At 40.1% G+C, this 24,732-nt stretch overlaps 1 protein-coding gene across 1 annotated transcript in view; it reads left to right on the top strand.

The window, feature by feature from the left end:
- The first annotated feature begins 20,264 nt into the window (after positions 1-20,264).
- RELL1 (RELT like 1) overlaps positions 20,265-24,732 on the top strand; it is a 69,658-nt gene continuing 65,190 nt past the window's right edge. The window contains exon 1 of the mRNA XM_043971931.1: positions 20,265-20,844. Within this exon, the coding sequence (XP_043827866.1) occupies positions 20,280-20,844 (565 nt within the window). The 5' untranslated portion in view covers positions 20,265-20,279. The remainder of the gene's footprint in view (positions 20,845-24,732) is intronic.

The raw sequence follows: 24,732 nt of genomic DNA, 5'->3' as shown, positions 1-24,732 counted from the left end.
CTCTTCTCAGCAATACAAGATAGTTCCAAAGGTCTCATGATGGAAAATGCTTTCCAAATCCAGAAAAAACCCAACAAACTGGGGAATCTAGATGCAGATCAAACCATACTATTGTGTTTTTTTTTGTTGTTGTTGTTTTTATTTTTCAAGGTTTTTCCTTTTTGCTCTGATTCTTCTCTCATAACATGATTAATGCAGAAATATGTTTAATGTGATTGTACATATATAACCTATATCAGATTACTTGCTGTCTTGGGGAGGGGGGAGGGAGGGAGAAAAATTTGAAACTAGAAATCTTATAAAAACAAATGTTGTTGAAAACTATGTAACTGGAAAATAATAAAATGTTTATATGGGGAAAAAATAAAAGTTATCATCCTATTATCCTCCTTCCAAGATGAAAGGTTGAAAGAACTGGTCCAGAGTCCCACAGCTAGTAGATTTCTAAGGCAGAAGCTCAGGTCATCTTGACTTCATGTTCAACCCTGTCTATGTATTCTACCACTAGTTGCCTGGACAAGACAAAGGAGGTAAACCCTAAAGAAGTTTCCTGTTAATAGGGGTGACAAAATGTGTCTACAAACAAATGTAATAATAATAGCTAATATTTACTGGAACATTAAAATTGCCAAAGTGTTTTATATATGCTATCTCATCCAATCCTCACAACAATTTGCAAGGTGGGCACTATTATCCCCATTTTACAGATGAGGAAATTGAAGCAGAAGTTAAATGACTTAGTCTAGGTTCACATGGCTAGTAAGTGTTCGAGGCAGGATTTGAATTCAGGTAATTCAGACTCCAAATACAATACTGTACCACCTAGCTACCACCTTCTTTAATATAGTTTATTTTGTAATACAAATCAGACCATCAAAATTCTACAAGACCAAATGAGGGAGTGATCATTTGTAGCTGAGGGGATCTAATAGGGCTTCATGGAAGAGATGATATTTGATCTGGACCTTGAAGGAAGGGCTGGTTGTTAATAGGAAGAGATAAGAAGGGAGCATTCCAGGCATGGGGAACAGCATCTAATGGTGTGGAATTTGGAAAGAATTGAGTAGGTCTGAGGAACAGATGGTAATCCAGTTTGCCTGGGGAATAGAGTGCATAACTAGTAATATAAGGTAAGGTGGGTAAGGTAAATTGGAGCCAAATAATGAAGTGTCTTGAATGCCTGGCTATGAACTTTTGCTTTTCTTTGATAAGTATATAAGAAACCACTGAATTTTCTTTCTTCCTTCCTTCCTTCCTTCCTTCCTTCCTTCCTTCCTTCCTTCCTTCCTTCCTTCCTTCCTTCCTTCCTTCTTTCTTTTGTGTGTGTGTAAATTCCTGCATTAGTCATGTTGTGAAAGAAGAATCAGAACAAAAGGGAAAAACCTCAAAAAAGAAAAAAAAAGTAGAAACAGTATGGTATAATCTGCACTCCGAATCCACAGTTCCTTTTTCTGGATGTGGAAAACATTTCCCATCATGAGTTCTTTGGAATTGTCTTGGATCATTATATTGCTGAGAAGAGCTAAGTCTGTCACAGTTGATCATCACACAGTGTTGCTGTTACTGTGTACAATGTTCTCCTGGTTCTGCTCACTTCACTCAGCATCAGTCTACTTAAGTCTTTCCAGGTTTTTCTGAAATCTGCTTGCTCATCATTTCTTACAGCACAAGAGTATTCCATTACATTCACATACCACAACTTGTTCAGCCATTCCCCAATTAATGGGCATTCCCTTGATTTCCAATTCTTTGCCACCACAAAGAGAGCTGCTATAAATATTTTTGTACATGTGGGTCCTTTTCCCTTTTTAATGATCTCTTTGGGATACAGAACTAGTAGTGGTATTACTGGGGTCAAAGGGTATGCATAGTCCCATAGCCCTTTGGGCATAGTTCCAAATTGCTCTTCAAAATAGTTGGATCAGTTCACAGTTCCACCAACAGTGCATTAATATTCCAATTTTTCCACAGCTTCTCCAACATTTACTATTTTCCTTTTTTGTCATATTAGCTAATCTGATAGGTGTGAGGTGGTAGCTCAGAATTGTTTTAATTTGCATTTCTCTAATTAATAGTTATTTAGAGAATTTTTTTTATATGGCAATAGATAGCTTTGATTTCTTCATCAGAAAACTGCCTGTTCATATCCTTTGACCATTTCTCAATTGAGGATGAAATTTTTTTCAATGACGGTCATATCTATTGTAGAAAGATTAATTTGAATATAATGCATTGGATGAACTAGAGGGTAAGAGACTGGTAGAAGAGTGGCTGGAAGGAGATAGCCTGGGTGAGAAGTTGAGAGGAATCATGACTTCAGAGGCCTGAGCTCGCCCACCACCTTTTAGCAGAGGGAGGGTAAATTACAGGGGCAGTGACATATACATTTTTAAATACAGGGAATGTTTTACTTTGTTTAGCTGTAGTTTTTGATCGCTAAGGAATATGAGGAGAGTCATTTGGAAGTGACAATGGCCGTTTAAAAAAGACTGTCAATTAAACATTTTAAAGAAGGCATTGAGGGCCGGAACTAAAGTGGGAGTGACTAGCAATAATGTGGAGACACTCTAATCAATCAAGTAACCAATATGTCAGCAGCACTGCAGGCACATAGGAGCACAAAAGAAAAAAACAACTGCCCTGAATGTTTCTTCTGGTTTAGTTAGAGAGGTAAGACATATGCATAAAATACAAAGAGATAAAGATAATGCATGATATGTCCAATGTGGTTTTCCTTCTGCAGGCATTCATTAGATAATCTTAGAAAAGGAAGCCATCACATATTAAAAAACATGAACCAAAATTTCTCAGGGTTTTTTCACTTCAGATATAGGATGAATGAAGTCGACTATTATTCATTTAAAAAAAAAAAAGGATAATTGGATTTCAGCCTGGTATCGGCAACTGAGCAAAACCAAACAAACTTTAAAAACCAATCAAGTCAGTATTTATTAAGTTCTACCTAAGTGTGTTGTGCTCATTTTAAGCAGAGTATACAAAGAAAGGCAAAAACAGTCCCTGACCTCAAGGAACTCACATTCTATTGGGGAGAAAACATGACAACAACTCTTTTCATGTGAGACAGACATAGGTTAAACTGGAGGTAATCTTAGAGGGAGGGCACAAGTACTGAGGGGACCAGGAAAGGTACAAAATAGTCATTGAGGTAACAGGGATCATTGAGACTGGACTGGATGAGTTTCATGACTGGAACATGCCTCTAGAAGGTTACACGTAATTTAAAAAGAATAAAATAGATAAAAAGTCTGCAGTTGTATGGTATGTTGAAATCTATTCATGTAAGAAAATCCAGTTTTCAAAGTGGAAAAGCATGGCAGAGGGCATTTGGTTGAAGATCAATGGAGGGAAAAGAGAAGAAGTCATAAAGGTAAATGACAGTTGTCTTCAAGTATTTAAAGGACTGTGATTTGGAAAAGGAATTAAACATGTTTATCTTGGCACCAGAGGGCAAAACTCAGAGGAATGGATAAAAATTGTGAGATAGATATTTAGATTGAATGTAAGGGAAAAAAAAACCCTTAACATTTGAGTTATCCAAAAGTAGAATGGGTTACCAGGTTTAGACAAAGGATGAATGATCGTTTCTTGGGAATCAGAGATTTAGATTGTCAAGGTTATCTATCTAGTCCAGCTTCTTTCATGAGGGGTGGGGGTGGGGGGGCAATGAGGATTAAGTGACTTGCCCAAAGTCACACAGCTAGTATGTGTCAAGTGTCTGAGGTCGGATTTGAATTCAGGTCCTCCTGCATCGAGGGCCAGTGCTTTATATACTGAACTACCTAGCTGCCCTGAAAAGAATATTCCTAAATGAGTTGGATCCTCTGAGGATCTTTTCATTCTGTGATTCTTTGATTCTCCATTGTCTTTCTTTTATTCAGATTAAGGATCTTCAATTCCTTCAAGTGAGTTTATACTATCCTGATCTCTCTTTTCTGGATTCTCTCTGGCTTAGCTATCCTTGATAAAAAGTGTCACCCAGAAATGAATACAGTATACTAAATATAGTCTGATCAGGGCAGAATAGGGAAAACTTTGACTTCTTTTCTCCAGAATACCATGTTTCTCAGTAAAGACTGGGATAAATATAGTTTGTTTTTTTTTAAGTTGCCATGACATGCCAACTGACTTATATTAAGTTTGTAATTGATAAAAGCCCCAAAACTTTACCTTTCTTATTTAAAAAAATATATACTTTGCTTTTATACCTCCTAAAATTTCCCCAATATCATGGCTTCTTTGGCTATACTGTTGTTGTCTTTACTTTCTCCTTTCCTATTGCTCATAGGCTTTTGACCAATTTTTTGTGTAGTTTTGGGGTGGAATGAGTCAGTTACTATAGTTTCTAATTGGATTTATTGACCCTCATTCAGTCTAGTGTAAAGTTCAGGGTGATTTGCTTCCATTCAGGCAACCATCTTGCCTGGGAGGATCTATTTACATTCTCAAACATCTTTCAAAGATCACCCATAGTGACTCACTAATCATATCTGCCAGTATTTTCAGTACCTTTGGTTGTGATTTGTCTTGGTCTAATGATTTGAACTTACTAAAGGGAGCTAGGCTCTCTCTCACTATCTCCCCACTCATCTTCTGCACTGTCTTTGCCTGGTGACTATGTATGGGTACATTCCTTAAGGTAAGAGGCTCAGCTTTCTGTAATGACCTCAGATACAACTCTGCCTGCATTTCTGAAGCTTCAGTTATTTGGAATCTCTCCATGGGTGTGTTTGAGAGACATTAGCACTCTTTGGACAGTTCTTTCCCCTGTTGTTTCACAGTTTTAGTCAAGGTGGTTCACAGATTTGGACAACAGTGGCATCAATTGTAAGTTGTAACTTCATGGGTAATGTCAAAGCAAAACAACCCATTCTTGTCACTGTGACCACCCCTCCAGTGCAGTAAGTTATGGCAGCTCCAGTTTATCCTGGACCTGTTATTTGGAAGGTGTGGTTGTAACAGACATTTTAAGATGCACAAACTGTAGGAGAGGCAGAGTGAACTAATGTTCATTACAAGTCATTCACTTTTTGGGGGGGGGCGGGGCAATGAGGATTGAATGACTTGCCCAGGGTCACACAGCTAGTAAGTGTCAAGTGTCTGAGGTGGGATTTGAACTCAGGTCCTTCTGAATCCAGGGCCAGTGCTTTATCCACTACACCACCTAGCTGCCCCAAGTCATTCACTTCTACCACAGATTTAATCATGATGGGTTTTAGGATAAGGAAATTTGGAGATCCCACTCTTTTTTTATTTTATTTTATTTTGCGGGGCAATGGGGGTTAAGTGACTGGCCCAGGGTCACACAGCTAGTAAGTGTCAAGGGTCTGAGATCGGATTTGAACTCAGGTACTCCTGAATCCAGGGCCGGTGCTTTATCCACTGTGCCACCTAGCCACCCCTGAGGTCCTGCTCTTAATTGGGCAATATACACAAATGAAGAGGAGAGAACACTGTGGGGATGTTCTAGATAGAAGCTAGTGGTAACCAAGTACTTCTACCAGAAATGAGAAGCAGATGCTGTAATGTCAGGTGTAGGACAAGGGAACTGGTTGTTAACAGTGTACATTAATCCATTTAAACAGTTATGAGCCATTTTGACCTGAAAAGTGGCAGTAGTTGAAATATTTTGGAAGGAATAATTGAGGGATTAAAATATTTGTTAGTTTAAGTATTTGTTACCTAAGGATCTGAATAGATTAAAATCTCTGAGTTTGACTCAGTGATCAATTGGATGAGAGGAGCAGGTGGCAGACTCATGATACTTCAAGATACCACCTGCTTAAAATACTGTGGTATTTTCTAAAGGAAGTTGTTTACCTGCATGGGCATTCAATTCAGATTGGCTCTGATTGAGATCCACAGTCTATGGTCACGTTTTGGAAAGGATTTCAAAAAATGTATAGGGTCCAGGGGTCCAGGGTTTTTTTTTGTTTTTTGTTTTTGTTTTTTGTTTTTTTACTATATCCTATCATCCTTAGGCCAGTGGACCAGGAAAACCAGGGCATCACATAACTCAATACTTAGTTACTTAATTCTATGCACTTCCACGACATGATTATTTTTGATTCCTTCAAATCAGCAAGGTTTAGCAAAACTAATATGATATACTATGTCCTTAGAAGCTCATCTTTTAGCTAGCCTGTGAACTCTTCTCAAGCTTATACCTAGCAGATCTACTAGAGACTCAACAAAGACCAAACCTACTGAATTGCGAGCCACACCTGCAGGAGGGAATCAAGTCATTTTACAAGCATCATGTAGGGATGAAACCAGAAAGACAAGAGGATTTATGAAGAATAAAGGCTCTGTGGTTTGAACTTGCTAGATCACACTGATTTCTCATTATGTAGCTCTTCTTGCCTTTTAAATAACATACCACTTACCATTTCTTAGTAACTGAACCCTGTGACTTATAAGTTAGAATTGCCAAAAATCTGGGCATTCCTCTAGCTTTCCATTCTCAAACCTCAAACAAATGTGACATCTTAAATTGCCATGGCAACAATGGGAACGACCTTTTATATCCCTCTAGAAATGAGTATAAAATGCAAGAGATTTTGTGTGGCAGTCATATGCACTGCACATGACAGTGACATTATCTGTTTAATTCAGAGGGATAGTACTTGGAATTTTTATGACAATGCTGATATCTTTTTCCTGGTTAGGAGATTTCATCAGAGATCTGCACTGAGTCAATGATCAACTTTCCCCAGGGGAGTGGAGAGGAAGGAGTCAGGGGAGAAGGTGAAACTGTTAGCACAGTGATAGGGAAACAATGGAGACGGCAATAAATGAATTGCATTTAAGCTGCAATTCCTTTTCTAAAGAGGCAACATGTCAGCTGGGAAGCTTAGGAATGGTAGTGACCCTGATAGTGGGTTATGAGGCTGGCCATAACCCTTTGCTTGGGTTGGATTTGGGTGTTTGTAAAAATCAGAGCTACTTAGGCCTCTAGGTCTTGGAAAAGGCATAGCTGCATTGTCTAGCTTGACTAGGGAATTTCTCTGATGTGGGCTCCGTGCATCTCTTCTGGTGCACACTGCTCTGTTTGGAAGCTAGCCAGGGGAGCAGTATATTGTTTCCCTATTTAACTGCCTTGAGTGTCTTGTCCCTTATAGCTAGGCTTGATGGCTTCCCCCTGCAGTAGAGGGGGTCAGATTTCTAGTAAAAGCAAATCTGTATTGATCAGACTACTCAAGTACAATGCTAACTGCACTTCTGGCATGACAATTGTTCTGAGATCCCACCCTACTACCACACAGGCAGGTTTGAAAATCCCAAAATGGGCAGGCCAATCCACCTGCAAATGGACCAGTTTCTATTTATGAATCATGCTAACAGGTGAACTGCATATTATATCTAGCTTATATAATCACATTTGTTGTTGCTCATTTGTTTCATTTATGTACAACTCTTCCTGACCCCATTTGGGATTTTCTTGGCAGAGATACTGGAATGGTTTGCCATTTCCCTTTCCATCTAATTTTAGAGGTGAGGAAACTAAGGCAATTAGAGTTAAGTGACTTGCCCAGGGTCACACAGATAGTAAATGTCTGAGACTAGATTTTAACTCAGGAAGACGGGTCTCCTTGAATCTAAATCCAGCATTCTATCCACTGTGCCACCTAGCTACTCTATAAATACATAGCTTTAGATATTAATGTGAATATTAATATGTATTACCCTCCATCCCCCTATACTCTTCTTTTTGGTGGGGGCAATGAGGGTTAAGTGACTTGCCCAGGGTCACACAGCTAGTATCCCCCCATACTCTTAAAAGAAATTAAACACTTATGCTTTATTACTCAGGGTTTCTGGGAAAGGAGTCAAACCTTATCCTATAGACCTACAGGTTATAAGGTTTTTTACAATAAGGAAAGCAAGTCTAGGTCTGCTTAAAAGCCCAATAAGGAAAAAAAGAACATTTCAAAGCTATAATAGTGTATTTAAAAAAGAACCAATAGGCACTGAGTGATATAAGAAAGATGAGCATGATAATACAATGGATATTGGTTCTTAAGCATTCAGATAAGTAAAAGTTATCATAAAGGAATTACTGTGATTAATAAAGACATGTTAATTTTAAAAATAAAATAATAATTTTTCTCTGATGGATTCCTGAAACTAGGATAGCAAAAATTGATGGTAGAGAATCTTTCCTAGGGATCCTTGCAGATGTGAAGGGTCTCTAAATTATTCCAGATAGGAGGAAAAAGTTTTGTAATACCTAAGAGTGAACCCAAAGTGAAATGGCCTACCCTTCACTGGATGTCTTGGAAATAGAAGCTAAATGACTGATTTGTAGCTCATTTTGTGGTGGCAAAGAATTGGACATTGAGGGGATGCCCATAAACTGGGGAATGGCTGAAAAAGTGGGGATATATGAATATAATGGAATACTATTGTGCTATAACAAATAATGAGCAGGTAGTTTTCACAAAAACCTGGAAAGACATACACGAACTGATGTGGAATGAAGTAAGCAAAACCAGGAGACCATTAAATACAGTAATAGCAACATTGTGTAATGATCAACTATGACAGACTTAGCTCTTTTCAGCTATACAATGATCCAAGACAATTCCAAAGGATTCATGATGAAAAATGCTAATCCACATCCAGAGAAAGAACTATAGAGTCTGAATGAATATTGAGGCATACAATTTTCATTTGATTTTTGTTTTTTCTTTCTGGTAGTTTTTCCCTTTTGTTCTGATTCTTCTTTCACAACATGACTAATGTGGAAATATGTTTAATATGATTGTACTGTATAATCTGTATCAGATTGCTTGCTGTCTCAGGGAGGGAAGGGAAGGGAAGGAGAAAAAATTGAAACTCAAAAGCTTACAAAAATGAATGTTGAGTGGCAGGTAGGTGGTACAGTGGATAAAGCACAGGCCCTGGATTCAGGAGGACCTGAGTTCAAATTTGGCCTCAGACACTTGACAGTTAGTAGTTATGTGATCCTGGGCAAGCCATTTAACCCTCATTATCCTGCCCCAAAAAATGAATGTTGAAAACTATCTTTACATGTAATTGGGAAAAAATAAAATACTATTAGGTGGGGGGGGGAAGAAAAAAATCTGTAGGAGCATCACTGTTAAATACTAAATAAAAACAACTTAAACACATAAAAAATAAGTGACTGCTTTATCAGGGATGTTCTGATGGAATTCCTTCAGGATCAGTTGGCTGGATGACTTCTGATGTCCCTTTAATTATGGAGTACTATGGTTTGGAAAAGCCCAGAGACAATTTTGAGAAAGAGAGAGTGGTCATCAGTGAAAGAGAATGATAACTAACCAGTGGACCCTGGATTTGTTGACTAGATCATTTGTGACTTTGGAGAGAGCAAATTCAATCAACAGTTAAAAGAGAAAGGCACCTTGAAAGGGGTTGAGAAGGTTTTGGTAATCAACGTTGTTCAACTATTTGAAATACTGACGTTAATATTTTCATTATTTTTTTGATTCAAAGATTATATCGGTGTTTGTTAGTGAAAAGGGCAACTTCAAATCTAGTATTCACCAGTTCTCTGTAAGGAACACGGCATTCTGGTTTTATTCAGATCATTATTGAAATTCATAGAGTTAACAAGTTTATCACAGAACGGAATAGATCTTTGAATGACTTCAGAGACGAAAGGAGTTTTTATCTCCCCAGATAATTCTTAACAATATTTTGTCTTTATCTCTCCATTACCTAACACAGGATTTGGAATATAATAAGCATTTAATAAAGGCTTATTGAATGAATGGATAAATTGGGCTTTGAAGAAAGGGTAGAGTTGTGGGTTAAGTCCTTGAGAAAAGTGGGCGATAACATGTATACAGGGTTTAAAGAAGTGATGGACTCCCCCCCATACTGGCCTATTTGGTTCTCCCATTACACAATATTCCATTTCCCTCCTTGGTGCTTTGCTCATGCCTAGAATGCCCTTTCTCTTCACCTCCCACCTTTTGGAGACCCGAGCTCCCTTCCTGTTCAAGTATCCCATTTTTCATGGGTCATTTCCTGATTTCTCTATTCTTCCTCCCCTCTGAAATAACTTGGTATTTATTTTGTGTCTGTGTACATGCTGTATTCTCCTGGTAGAATTTTTCTATCTATATCTCCATTGCCTAGCGCAGTGCCTGGCATGGATTGGGTACTTAATAAGTGCTTGTTCACTGAAAAGAAGAAACCACTGAAGGAGCGTGTGTGTGTGTGTGTGTGTGTGTGTGTGTGTGTGTGTAACATATGCAAAGTGGTGTTTCAGGAAGAGTGATCCCAGTGGACTGGAGCAGGACAGATTGTAGTCTGAGATAGCAGTTAAGAGACTATTGTGAAATGAGAACTGCCAAGAATATAGAAGAAACAAAAGAAATGGCTTCTACCCTGGAGAAGCTTAACATCTTGTTGTCTATAACAGTTATGGTGATGGGCATTTGTGCTTAAAGGCAAAATAAGAAATAACATTTTTATAGCTTTTTTTTTTTTTACAATAAACATTTTTTCTATTAATCCTTTTAACTATATGCAACTAGTCAACCAATTTCCCTGCTTTCTGGTGTTCTTCATTCCTGTGGTTACAGAGAAAAAGGCTTCTTACTAAACCACATGTATTTTTTTTGTTTTTGGTGAGGCAATTGGGGTTAAGTGACTTGCCCAGGATCACACAGCTAGTAAGTGTCAAGTGTCTGAGGATGGATTTGAACACAGGTGCTCCTGACTCCAGTGCCAGTGCTCTATCGACTGCGCCACCTAGCTTCCCCACCACATGTATTTCTTCACCCATATCTAATAATTCCTAAAGACACTAAAGAAAGGAAATGAAATCCATGTTTAATTTGTGTGAAGTTTCTTAGGCCTTGGTGAGAAGTATTTTTTATTATACCTCTAACGGTACTTTCCAGAATTAATGTCTGCCAATCTGATGAGTGGAGGGTAGCCTGGGCTTCTTCCAATAATGGAAAGGTATGTATGGATGAATCTGTTTCAAGTTTCAAACTTATTTCTGCTGAGAACAAAAAGTCATAATAGTGATGTGAGAGGAGCAGGAAGAATCATGGCAGGGAACGAGGTCTGACAGGAAGGAAATAGAAAGGCAGGTGTGGGTAAGGGAGTAAGGTCCAAGAAAGACAAAACATAACAAAGAGACACTAGTATAAATATAGAAACAAAGACACACAAGCAGAAAAATAGAGTACTAGACTCCTGAGAGTCTGATAGAAACCCAGAAAGACAGAAAGTTCTAAGGACAGATGTAAGGAAGACGGACATACAAAAGGAGACAATTCTGCATTGTTGACAATTGCCCATGTACAATAGGTTGTGATTTAAAACTCCACTTGGGAAGTTGTTTGTTTGTTTTAAATTTAGAACACATTTTCCTATAGAAAAAGCTTCTAGGCTAGCCAAAAAAAATTCTCTTTAACTTAAAGGATAGCAGGATCTGAGATTTAGGGCTAGAAGGGACCTTAGAGGCAATGTAATCTGTCTCCTCTTTCTATAGGTGTGGAAACTGAGACCAAGGGAGAAGAGACTAGCTCAAGGTAACAAAGCAGTAAGTGGCCAAGATAAAATTTGAACCCAGGTCTTATGACTCCAAAGTCAATTCCCTTTTTATATACTACACTGCTTTCTGTAATATGGCTAGAATATGTATTTACAATGAAAAATAGTAGAAGACAATGCAGTTGAAAAGATGCAATATTTCTGCTATTTTATGGGTTAAGTAAGTTTCTTTGAGACAACCTGGAAACTTGTTTTCCTATGTTCATTTCTGGGAGATGATGTGTTCCTTGGTGTGTGGTAAGAAGCTATCTTGGCAGTACCAGAACACACCTAACCTCTTGCTCTGCTGCTGAGTGAAAGGAAGGGACCAAGGGAACTTGGGAATTCTCTGATTTCTCCACTAAGTGCCAGGAAGCTAATTACTAGGCTAACCATATCAACCTGTAAGATCCCATTAACCTAGAACCTTATCACTACCCTATGCTTCCCTGATTGGAAGGTGGGGTCCTGAACTCCACTTAAGGAGAGGGCTCTGCTCAGACTTCTTTCTCACATGGCTCCATTATGTTAGAATTTCTCTGAGTGACTTGTCCACCATTTTCCCATGGTTCCTTCTCTTCCCTATCCCTGCCTTCCTCCTGTTTTTAAGCTTCTTTTTGTGTGTCTTATTACTCCATGAGATTGGGGAATACTTTTTGTTTTCCATCCCATACCTATATCAATGCTGTTTGAGGCTGTCTAGCCCTTTGTGTAGGGGGTATAGGTCATGAGGTTCCACAAAATAATGCTAATAACAATAACATCCTGCATGTGTAGGGATCTTTTAATTTGTAGTGTTTCTCATCAGGGAGCAATGGCCCTCAATGCTTTAATTTCACATTTCAGTCACCTGTTGGCTGTTTGGTTTCCTAGAGAGCAACACCAGTGCTACACTCCAGACATCAGAGGGAAATAGTGTTGTTGTTGTTGTTGTTGTTGTTTTTGTGGTCACTGGAAATGGAAATCTTAAAGACCTGTATCAGTGATACAACAACAAGGTGTGAACTAGAGGTAAACTAGACACCAGTCATAAATACCAACTTTTAAAGTACTTTTTTTTTTGAGTGGGTCAATGAGGGTTAAGTGACTTGCCCAGGGTTACACAGTTAGTAAGTGTCAAGTGTCTGAGTCCGGATTTGAACTCAGGATCTCCTGAATCCAGGGCCAGTGCTTTATCCACTGTGCCATCTAGCTGCTCCTGGAAATACCAACTTTTAAAACACCATTTAAACAAAACTGGATTGCTTTGATTCACTGACCAGAATAGTATTTCTACTCTGAAGGAGTATCCTGATTGTATGTGGGAAACATTTAATCAAATAATGAAAATTGACTCCTACTATCATTGGGAAAAAGTATAATGCCAATGATAATTAATTATATATAATGTGTATGTTATATTATATATAGTATATTACATATGGTATAATGTATAGTATTATACACACGCACAAATTCTCTTGTTAGCCCTGTCAAGGGGCGGGGCCAGAGAGAAGAAGAAGAAGAAAAGAGGAGGAGGAAGAGGAGGAAAGGAAAGAAGGAAGGAAGGAAAGGAAAGAAAGGAAGGAAGGAATAATGTACAATATATGATATGATGTATAGCATAATGCATATAAAGTATAATGTAATAAAATCACTGAAAGTTCATGACCCAGTTTGTCTGGCATTCAAAGCTCTATATTCACTAGTTCTTCTTTACCAAATTAATCATTCCTTCCTACTGAATTCCCAGGTACCAACAGTCTAAAATACCCATTTTACTCACAGATCAGTTTTTTTGCTTTACTCTCTACATCACTAAATGAGCAACACCATTTTTACGGTCATTGAATATAGGGGTAATGGGCATAATAGACAGTATTCTGGATTTAAGAATCAGGAAGACTTAGGTTCAAGTTCCACCTTTGGTATTTACTAATTACAAAACCCTGTGCAACTCATTTGAGCTCTCTATACTTCAGATAATTGCTTTAGACTCACAGAGGGTATATAATCTAAATGGCGAAGGGAGTTCCCCCACAGGGAGTTTCCTCATGGTGATGCTGTCATTACAGATCCTTCATGTATTTTATATTATATATATAATACATAGTATATGTAAATATAACACATTTACTTATTTATGGAGCATTTATCTTGTGCTATATATTATAGGGGTAGGGACAGAGACTGGACCTCTACAACATACATCTTTAAAATTCCTGCTATGTACCTTGGTTCATGTCATTCCCTTCGTTTAGACTAATCTCTTCCCTCTTAGCACCAATCCCAGTTCCACACTTCTTTCAAAGTCCTCCTCCTTTATGAAGCTTTCCTTGGCTACTTTAGTCTACAATGATCTTCTTGAATTCCTATCCACTAAAATATCCATTCTGTTCCACGAATCTACCACTTGATTATCTATTAGGATATTGGACTCAGAACAGAACTGGATAGATCTTAGACACCAAGTAGTCCAATACTTTTATTTTATAAGTAAGGAGATCTAGGCGAACGTGACACCAAATGACTAGCCTATAGGTCTTTTTACTCCCAGTTTTATGCTCCTTCTGCTGCAGCATATGCTTGTATTATTTTATAGTCTTCTTTTTACCCTGCTTAGATTTACAATGCCACCTTGGACAAGGTCAGTACATTCTACTTTAGCACCATCTCACTCTGTTCAGCACAGTGCTAGGCATATAGGAGGCCTTCAATAAGTACTTGATGAGTTGATTTGACTGTGAAAATTACTCTGGGTTTTGCAAAATGTCAAACAAGCTAAAAATTCCACTGCTGATGTATTTTTAGAGAATGCATGTTTCCTAGTGAGTCCATAATGGCATCATTTAGGCCTTTATTTCTTCTCTGAAACACAACAAGAAAAGAGAAAGCCAGTAGAGAATATTTGTGGAGGTATTTTTAACAGTAATTAAAGTAAAGCTCAACTGAGTCTCCCTTATTTGAAAGATAGCATTGAAAATTAGCACCTAAGCCACCCAGTGGAAAATAAGAAGGCTGGCACTGAGAGCAATGATTAACTAAATTCCTGTGGAAGCTACCTTGAAATAAGGATATTCTTTTTTTAAAAAAATTTATTTATTCATTTATCCATCTATTCATCAATTTATTTACCCAGCCATTTATCTATTTATCTATCTATTTATTAATTTATTTTTTCAGGGTAATGAGGGTTAAGTGACTTGACCAAGATCACACATGTAGTAAGTGTCAAGTTTTTGATGTTGGATTTGAACTCAGGTCCCCCTGAATCCCGGACTGGTGCTTTATCCACTGTGCCACCTACCTGTCCCAGGATATTCTTTTTGCATAAATTTGTGAAACAAGTTGCTATTAACGTTTCTGTTCAATTTTTTCCATAAATAAAATGTACCAAAGCAAGAAAAACAAAAAAGCTACTTTTTATGCCTAAGGGTTATAGAAATAAATTGGAAAAAATCAAATTATAAAAGGGCTATTTTAGGCAAAAAATGACAATAATTGTGAAAATAATTATATCAGAGAAGTGGTGATTGATTAATGTTTCTAGGTTTTAGAGGTACCATCTGCAAAATCCACTTAAGAAAGAAAAAAAAAACCCAACTGTTCTTTGTGGTCTTGATCTTCTTTCCCCAGAAGAGAAATATTTGATGGTGTTCAGGTTTTAGAATCCCAAAGGGAACTATTACCTACATTAAAGCACTCACATTTAGGTTTTATGATAAAATAATGGCAGGCCTTCCATTCAGTTACAATGTCTTTTTGTCTTTTGGTTTTGTTTATAGCAAAATTCTTTTTTTTTTTTTTTAATGGGGCAATGGGGTTAAGTGACTTGCCCAGGGTCACACAGCCAGTAAGTGTCAAGTGTCTGAGGCCGGATTTGAACTCAGGAACTCCTGAATCCAGGGCCGGTGCTTTATCCACTGCGCCACCTAGCCGCCCCCTATAGCAAAATTCTTAAGATAAATAGGGATGTTCAGTTTTTCCTGTAGTATGTCATGGGATAATAGATTTAGAGCAAGGGTTCTTCTTCTTCTTCTTCTTCTTCTTCTTCTTCTTCTTCTTCTTCTCCTTCTTCTCCTTCTTCTCCTTCTTCTCCTTCTTCTCCTTCTTCTCCTTCTTCTCCTTCTTCTCCTTCTTCTCCTTCTTCTTCTTCTTCTTCTTCTTCTTCTTCTTCTTCTTCTTTTAATCATCCATGACTTTATTTTTCGTTCAATGACATGCAAAAATAATCTTTAACATTCATTTTTTGAAAAATTTTGAATCCCAAATTCTCTCCTTTTCTCAATGCCCCTTCACCCCCATTGAGAAGGCAATCAATTTGATATAGGTTATACATGTGCAGTCTTGCAAACATTTCTACCTTAGTCATGTTGTGAAAGAAACACAGATCAAAACAAACAAAAAACAACCCAAGAAAGATAAAGAAAGCAAAGAAAAAATATGATTTGATCTGCATTCAGACTCCATTAATTCTTTCTCTGGAGATGGAAAGCATCCATCCCTTCTATTTTGAATAGTGTACAAACTCAGGTATAAGGGATAATGTGTAATTAAAGAGAAATCTACATATGACATTTCAGTTACAATTAGAGTATCAATCTCATTTCCAGAGGACCAGAGGTGGTACAGTTATAGGTAGCTTATTTAAAAGATGCACTGTCTCTTTTCTTTCTTTTTTTTTGGTGAGGCAATTGGGATTAAGTGACTTGCCCAGGGTCACACAGCTAGTACGTGTCAAGGGTCTGAGGCCGAATTTGAACTCAGGTCCTCTTGAATCCAGGGCAGGTGATCCATCTACTGTGCTATCTCGATGCCCCCCCCTCCACTGTCTCTTTTTTGGGGGGGGGCAATGGAGGTTAAGTGACTTGCCCAGGGTCACACAGCTAGTAAGTGTCAAGTGTCTGAGGCCGGATTTGAACTCAGGTACTCCTGAATCCAGGACCAGTGCTCTATCCACTGCGACACCTAGCTGCTCCCCACTGTCTCTTTTCAATGTTAATGCCAACCCAAGGCAGGAGGGATAAAAGTTGTTTCCACTCTAAAATCCAATTTTTAAAATTAAAAAAATTTTTCAAAGGTGTTATGGCATTTTCTTACTACAACTCATAAAATCACTTCATTCTATAGTCTAGTCTCAGGGATCCCAAGCATTTTTCATCTTGAGAATCCACATGTAACTCTTTCTTTAACATGCTCCTGAATTTCCACAGTGGTTTTTGTGAAGTAAGATCAGGCTAACATATCAGTCAGCAATATTTAAATACCTACTGTATGAAAAACACAATGTCCTTATCAGTCATGAAAAGGAAAGTAGATTCCATTCTAATTACATGTATAGGCTGGTTTACTCCCATCACACTATCTAACTGGTAATATATGTATCAGTGTAATTGGTAAAAGATTTCGAAATATTTTTTGTGATTATATCTACTCCCTAAGAAGACAAATATATATCTTTTGAATTTAGGCCCTCACTTAACATTCCAATGTCATATAATGAGACCCCATTCTATCCGAAAAAGCAACTTAAGTCATGTATTTACACAATTAGAACCAGAAGCTCCTACTTCATCAAATGAAGAAGCATTTCCTTATTCTCCCTAGTTGTTAGCTGTTCCTGAATTTACTTATTTAATAGTCAGTAAATATTAAATGCCTAGTATGTGCCAGGCTTTGTGCTAAGAACTGGATATACATATACAAAAAAAAAGCTGTCTTTTCCCTGAAAAGGCTTATAACCAAATGGGGAAATACTACCCAACTCCACCTCCCGAAAAAGAAGGAACCTGAAAGTTGGGGATGGGAGGGAGTGAAAGAGAGGAGAAGGTAGCTGGGGGTGGGGGGGCATGGTGGACAAGTCAGTCAGGGAAGTCCTAAAGCAGCACAGACAGGTGAAAAATGAGAGCACTGAGCTGGGCTCTCTGCTTAAATGGAGGAGGTTTGGAGTTCATGGTCCCACCCTCCAATCATAGAGGCAGAGTCAATGAGGCCTAGTACCAAGGCTACTGAGATCTTACAGGATGATGAGACCATCCCTATTAGAACATAAGCTCCTAGAAGCAGGACTTGTTTCACTTTTGTATTTGTTATCTTCAGCATATTAATAGGTGCTTATTAATTAATTAATTAATTAAATACTTACTTGATTAGACTGGACCTCAGAAATCCCCTACCTCAGCCCTATTTTTTTTTTTTTTAAAGATTGAATCTCCAGGGGCAGCTAGGTGGCACAGTGGATAAAGCACTGGCCCTGGATTCAGGAGGACCTGAGTTCAAATCCGGCCTCAGACCCTTGACACTTACTAGCTGTGTGACCCTGGCCAAGTCACTTAACCCCCATTGTCCTGAAAAAAAAAATGAATCTCCATCTCTCTAATGGGAACTGGGCCCCTTTGCCCCTTAATTAGGCAACCTCTCCTCTGTCCTTCCTTCTTCCATCATGATATTGGAACAGAACTTGGTATGGAGATTCAAATGGCTTACAAGGCTTCTCCTACCAGGCTTAGCCTTAACTTGCCTCTGACAAATGAGAATAAGTTCTTGAGAAGTGAAGGGATTTGCCCAATATCACACAGGAGCAGAGCCAGATTCTACCCAGGTCCTGACTCAAAATCCAGTATTCCTTCCATGACATCATGCTGCCTTCTCTAACCGTAAGCTGACAATATATTCTTAAATAAATTCCAAAATAAATGTATTTTTAAATTAAATTTCACACTGGAAATATGAAACCCTTTTGTGTATCATTTAGCAGAACCAACCAGAAAATGTAGTGGCTACCAGCCGCCCTTTCAACGTATAGGGACACACACATATATTCATATAGACACATACATGTATATGTGTATCTATCTATATCTATCGACCTATCTATACATATATGTGTATATATACATATGTACATGTAAACACATAGACACACGCACACTTATGTATATATGAAGGGCAGCTAGGTGGGGCAGTGGATAGAGTGCCCAGCCTGGAGTCAAGAAGGCTTCTCTTCCTGAGTCCAGATACTTACTAGCTATGTGACCTTGGGCAAGTCACTTAACCCTGTTAAGTTACTCATCTGTAAAATAAGTTGGAGAAAGAAATGGCAAACGATCCCAGTATCTTTGCCAAGGAAATCCCGGAACTGGTCAGACATGACTGAAAAACAGCTAAACGAACAAGCAAGATATATATATATGTTGTGATGAAATAATGAGATTTAGCAGAAACTCAAAGACCTACCTGGAGATTAATCTAGACTGATTGAATCAAGTGAGAGTGATTAACTGCTGATTACCCTCTATTATACAAAGGAGGGAATGTAATGGAATGTATTAAATGTGATCATTGACAATGCTATGCTAAGGTTTAGTAAAAAATCCAGCAATTCAAACAGTTAAAGAAGAAGAATCCAGCCTTCCAGACCAGAATCCAGCTTCCTCCTGATGACATCTTACCACTCCAAGAAGACAAGAGAACTGAGAAAAGACTTCCAAAGACTTAATTAGTTTTTTTACTGTTTCATCAAGGAACACCTGTTCCTAGAAGAAACAAAGGGGGGAATGTGATGAAATAATGAGATTTAGCAGATACTCAAAGACCCACCTGGAGATTAATCTAGACTGATTGAATCAAGTGAGAGTGATTAACTGCTGATTAGCCTACTTCAGGTTAACTGGATTGTGAGAACACTTTCAGAACCAATGAATTTGGATGACACCAACCAATCAGCTTGAAGCACTGTGTAAGGTCCGCCTCTGTTCCAGACCTATAAAAAGCTTCCACAATCAGTTTGCTGGAGATAGTTCGAGACTGAAGCAGGCTTGTGGCAGAGGATTTGAGGAAGAATCAGACCAGGCTGGAACTCTAGGCTAAATAGGCTTTTTTTCTTAACTTTTTGAACTCCATGGGAATATCTGTATGCTTTAATAAATGTTTAATGCCCAAGGACTGGTGCTAAAGCTTCTAATTTAAGGTGACCACAATTTAGATTTTAAACATCACAATGTGTATGTGTATATACATAGGCATGTATATTTTTCACACATATAACTAGGTTTTTTTCTTTAAGGTTTGTCTCTTTCAAGTGCCCTAATCTTGCCATTATTTTTTTTTTTTTGGCCAGGCAATGGGGGTTAAGTGACTTGCCTAGGGTCACATAGCTAGTAAGTGTCTGGACTCAGGAAGAGAAGCCTTCTTGACTCCAGGCTAGGCACTCTATCCACTGCCCCACCTAGCTGCTGAGGTTGGATTTGAACTCAGGTCCTCCTGAATCCAGGGCCAGTGCTTTATCCACTAAGCCATCTAGCTGCCCCCTAGCCATTATTTTTAATTGTAAATTCCCAAAGGTCTGAGCCAGATCCACTCACCAGGGCAGGGCAGAGCACCCACAGAGGAAAGCACTAAACCCTGTAAACATTGATGATGAAGAGCTAGTTCACATTAGTGACGATTGCTCCAGGAGGGTAATGGCTAATTAGCATTTGTACAGCTACCTGTACCCTATTTACATGAAGGCACACCACTAGAAACCCAAGTTTCAAGAAGCCTTCAAAGGCATTTTCCAAAGGAGCCGCAGGCCAGCTCCCAAACCAAATCAGTGCAGTTAGTTCGTATGCTCTTCTATCTCAGTTTTTAAAACAGGGCTCAGAAAGGCAGAAGGCCTCTTTTCTGGGCCCCAAGCCAGGAAGGGAGCAGCCAAAGTCCCTGGGAAAGCACAGAGGCTGGCTGCGCACAGCTTAAAAAGGGATATGCTTCCAGTGCTCGGAGCAACTTCCCAGCTACCACGCGGGAGGGAAGGAAAGCCTTCGGGACCCGGGCGGGTTGGGAAGGTTACGAGGTTCAGCTGTGGTCACTCCGGCCGCCCGGGTTGGTTCCGCAGCCCTCTTCCCGTACCCCCCGCCCTCATTGGGAGGGTCGGGGCGGCGCTCAGCCCCCCCACCCCAGGCCCCGCGGGACTCGCGCCGCAGCCGGAGGGGCGCGCTCTTGCCTCCGGGCTCCCGCGCGGGGCCTGGCTGGGAGGCGGGCCCGGACCCGGTTTGGAGAGGAAGCGGGCGGGCTCGAAGAGGCGGGGCGGGGCGGAGCCGGGCGGGACAGGCGGGACTCTGCGCCGGGTGAAAGGCGGAGCGGGGAGCGCGGGTCGGCTGTACCACCCGCAGTCGGGGAGCTGCTGGGACTGGGGACCTGGCTGCCCGGGGCAGGAGCGCGAAGGGGAAGCGCCGATGGCTCCCTTGGGACTCGCCACGACCCCCGGCGCTTGGGGCAGCTCGGATGGCTACCAGCTGTCTCCCGCCTTGGAGGCGGGCTCCGCCCTGGGTAAGTGATTGTCGTTCCCCTTCTCGTCGCTTCCCTCGTCCCCCTCCTCGGGGTCGCTCTCCGGGCTCCTCCTCCTCTACACCCCCAGGGGAACGCCGGACCGGGTGGTGCACTGGGAAGCTTCACCTGCGTCAGTCTAGGGGGTCGGAGACATTGTCCCACCGGACCCCGGGGAGTGGGGGCGGGGGAGATCCGGGCTGCAGCCAGTGGTGGCCGTGGGCGGTGGGTGGTGGGGGAGCTGCTTGCCTCTGCTTGAGCCGGGCCAGAGGTTGCACATCTAGCTCCACTCCTGGGGTTGGGCGCAGGGTGAAGCGATGGCCCCTCTCTCCCAGTCCCGCCTTCTGCTTCAGTTCTTCCCTTCTCATTCTGCCCGCCCACCCGCTCTCGCCCTCGGATCCGTGGAGCCCAAATCATCGGTGGGCTCCGGTTGTACCGACAGGTAGGGGCCTCTCGGCCAGGTGACGTCGTGCCCATCTTGGAACCTGTTAGGAAGCCCAGCGGACGCGCTGCTTGCCATTGTCCTCCGGGGCCCGGGGAGCGGAAGATGTTGGCGCCAGGGACTCAAATGCCCCTGCTGCCGCCTTTCCCGGCTTAGCCGCGTGTCCTCGGAAGCTTCATCTGTTTGCATTTCTCCAGTTACTAGAGGGGACAACAGGTTTCTTCCTTAACTGTGTCCAAAGTAGATAAGGACCATTGAAAAGGGAAGTACGTCTCTTAAACACGTTTTAAGAAATCCCCATTTGAGTTGTTTCACGTTGCCACAGAAGGAAGCTTTAGTGTCGAGGGCAGGAAGGCTACCTCGTCACCGATGTCATGTGTGAGTGTGTCTAACAATATGTCAGATGACCTCCCGAACAGTGGAGCTACCTACCCCTTTCCAATTGTCTTTTTCCAAGAAGAAATTAAACTCGGACGCCAGTCTTGCACTCCTGCTTTTATAACAACAAACTCCAGGGACTCCTTATTACCTTTTTGCCCTCTTAATTGTGCCTCTCGCTAGTAGCACAGGAAAAACAAAAAACAAAACCCAAGGATAAACGTCTAACTTCTAGGCCAATTAGGGTTCCCACAGCCTGGTATCTTACGTCAGCATCACCAGCATTGCTGTGAAGCCTGCCTTGTGGAGCAAACTTCTCTTCACATCCAAATAAACACCTGGAAGCAGTCCAACAGTTACTGACTCTGATCGTGTTCAAGAAAAGAGGGTGCAGTCTATCTAGAAAAGATTCTAATCAGACTCGGTCATCATTTACTGGTATTCGTCCGGGTTTATCACTTAGGCTTTCGGTTTTCCATAGAAAATGGGTTAGTTTAGGAAGGGGGTGGGAGTGTAATGTGCCTCTTGAGTCTTTATTAACATACTCTCTTTTCCTTTAATCACCCTGGGGAAAATGGCAGCTGGTAACATGTTTCCTTGGATAGGGATTTTGATATTCATCTTGCATTATGCTGTCCAAACAAGTTTTCATGTTAGGAATAATTTGGCCTGGGATGGAAGAACAAAGGTAGGAGGCTCGTTTTTATTCTTGAATTTTATTGAAAGGTGTCTATATATATTTAACTCCTTTTTAAAAGCAAATAGAATTTTATAAGGTATATTGAGTTGTCATGGAAGACCAAAAATGTGGAATAGGGTTAGTTTTCTTTTTTACAATGCATTTTTCTTAACCATGGATCTGTAATAGTTATACTTGTACGAACAAGGACATTACAGCCCTCTGACTGTATAATTTAAGCACTCCTTGAAGTGAATGTATAGAATAATTTTCCAAAATAAGAGACATAATTATAGATAAAGCGATTCTAACAGTCTCATTAAGGCTCTTGAATGTTGAGGTAAGAGATTCTCCAGAATCTTTAGAACTATAAAGATGCTTATCTCAAGTTGTGAAGTATGAGGAGAAAAGGACAATGTGTTAACTTTAAAACAGGTGATGTCCTTCAGAGCTGCTTGTAGAAGACTATAATTCTTAAGCTTCAGTCTCTCAGGAAAGTTTTCAACTACAATGACATCATTAAGAACTATTACTTCTCATATCACCCATGCACACCATTTCTCCTTCCTTACCATGTTAAGTAACTGTCACTTTTGCCACCCTCCCGTTAAGAAAAGAGTAGGTGAAAGACGTTCAGAGTTCTAGTTAAAATGAGATGTTTAAAAAAAAAAAAAGGGGAAAAAAATGAGTAAAATTTTTCATTAGACCTTGTCCTATGGGCTCAAGTCCAGTCTTCTGACTTCCTTATTTAGATGTTGAAGATAAGTTTTTTTATTAAATTCTGTGACCTCTTGTTTGGTTTTGGCAAGGTTACATAGGAGGAGAGTAAATAATGAAAGGTTTCTGCTTTTCAGAAGGTGTAGATTCTATGGGTGAGTTCTTGTCCTGCAGTCTCCGGAGGACCTGAGTTCAAATTTGACTGCAGACAGTTACTGTCTGTGTATGGGCAAGTTACTTAAGCACTACCTGGCTCTGCAACTGTAAAATGGAGATATAGTAGCTATCTCCCAGAGTCCTTGTGAGGTTCAAATGAGGTAATATTTGTAGAGAGCTTAACTGGAGTGCCTGGTATATAGTAGGTGCTAAATAAATTGCTGGGATTTTTTTCCCCTTTCATAAGTTCTTTTTTTTTTTTTTTAGTGAGGCAATTGGGGTTAAGTGACTTGCCCAGGGTCACACAGCTAGTAAGTGTTAAGTGTCTGAGGCCAGATTTGAACTCAGGTACTCCTGACTCCAGGGCTGGTGCTCTATCCACTGCGCCATCTAGCTGCCCCCATAAGTTCTTGGGAAACTAAACATTCTGTTGTTGGAATTTTTTTTTTTTTAAGAGTGGTGAGCCGCTGAAAAGGATGGCGGAGTGACTTAAAATATTGTTGTTTGAGGCCATTACTTGGAGTGATTCCTAGAGGTAATTGGCCAATTGTTTTAAATAGAACATTTTAATTCATTTGTAAACAGACTAGGAACAAAACTAGAGTTTGGGGGATAAAAAGTGACTTGCCTGGCATTTCCTTCCTTTTCTGATTTAAAATCATAAAAACATTTTCTATACTGAGATTTTTCGACAGTGTTACAACAAAGAATCAAATGATTAGCTCTTGTTTGCCCTGGGGTTTTTTTTTGAGTGTCTTTGTTTCTCCAAATGGTAACTGCCTACAAGACTGCTTCTGGGCATTGATCAATCATCTAAGTGCAACATTAAGTTTAAATGCTCCTGTTTTTCCTGCAGGAATGTTGAATCACACAGTGATTACTCAGATTTATGGATTTGCTGTCTGTTGAGTCTCAGATTTAAAGGGCAGAATTTTAACATTCCCAAATTGTTACAGTTGCTGTGTAGGGAAAGAGAATGACCACTTGAAACAAGTCTGGGGGCAGCTAGGTGGTCCAGTAGATAGGGCACTGGGCCAGAAGTCAGGAAGACCTGAGTTCAAATGCAGCCTCAAACACTAGCTGTGTGATTCTGAGCAAGTCACTTAACCCCAATTGCCTCTCTCCCCTCCCCCCCCAAAGAAACAAATCTGGTTGTTAGTAGCACTTGAAAGAAAGGAAAGACTGAGAGAAAGTGGTGTTTTTAGCAAAAGTAATATTTCTAATACATGGAATTTCCCTGTAGATTTCCTTCAGGTTGCTTTGTGGATAGGCACCCAGATCATCAAAATAATATGAGTACCGGGGCAGCTAGGTGGTGCAGTGGATAAAGCACCAGCCCTGGATTCAGGAGTGATAGCTGTGTGACCCTGAGCAAGTCACTTAACCCCCATTGCTTCCCCTCCCCCCCAAATAATAATATGAGTACCACTAAATAGTTGCTTAACAGTCACTTACTTGGAAATCAGCTGGCATAAAAACTGTCTGAAACTCCTAGTATTATGCCTTCTTCCTTCTTGGT

This window comes from Dromiciops gliroides, chromosome 6, assembly GCF_019393635.1.
Source record: "Dromiciops gliroides isolate mDroGli1 chromosome 6, mDroGli1.pri, whole genome shotgun sequence".
Classification (NCBI taxonomy): Eukaryota; Metazoa; Chordata; class Mammalia; order Microbiotheria; family Microbiotheriidae; genus Dromiciops; species Dromiciops gliroides.
This window is presented reverse-complemented; position numbering and strand designations above follow the sequence as displayed.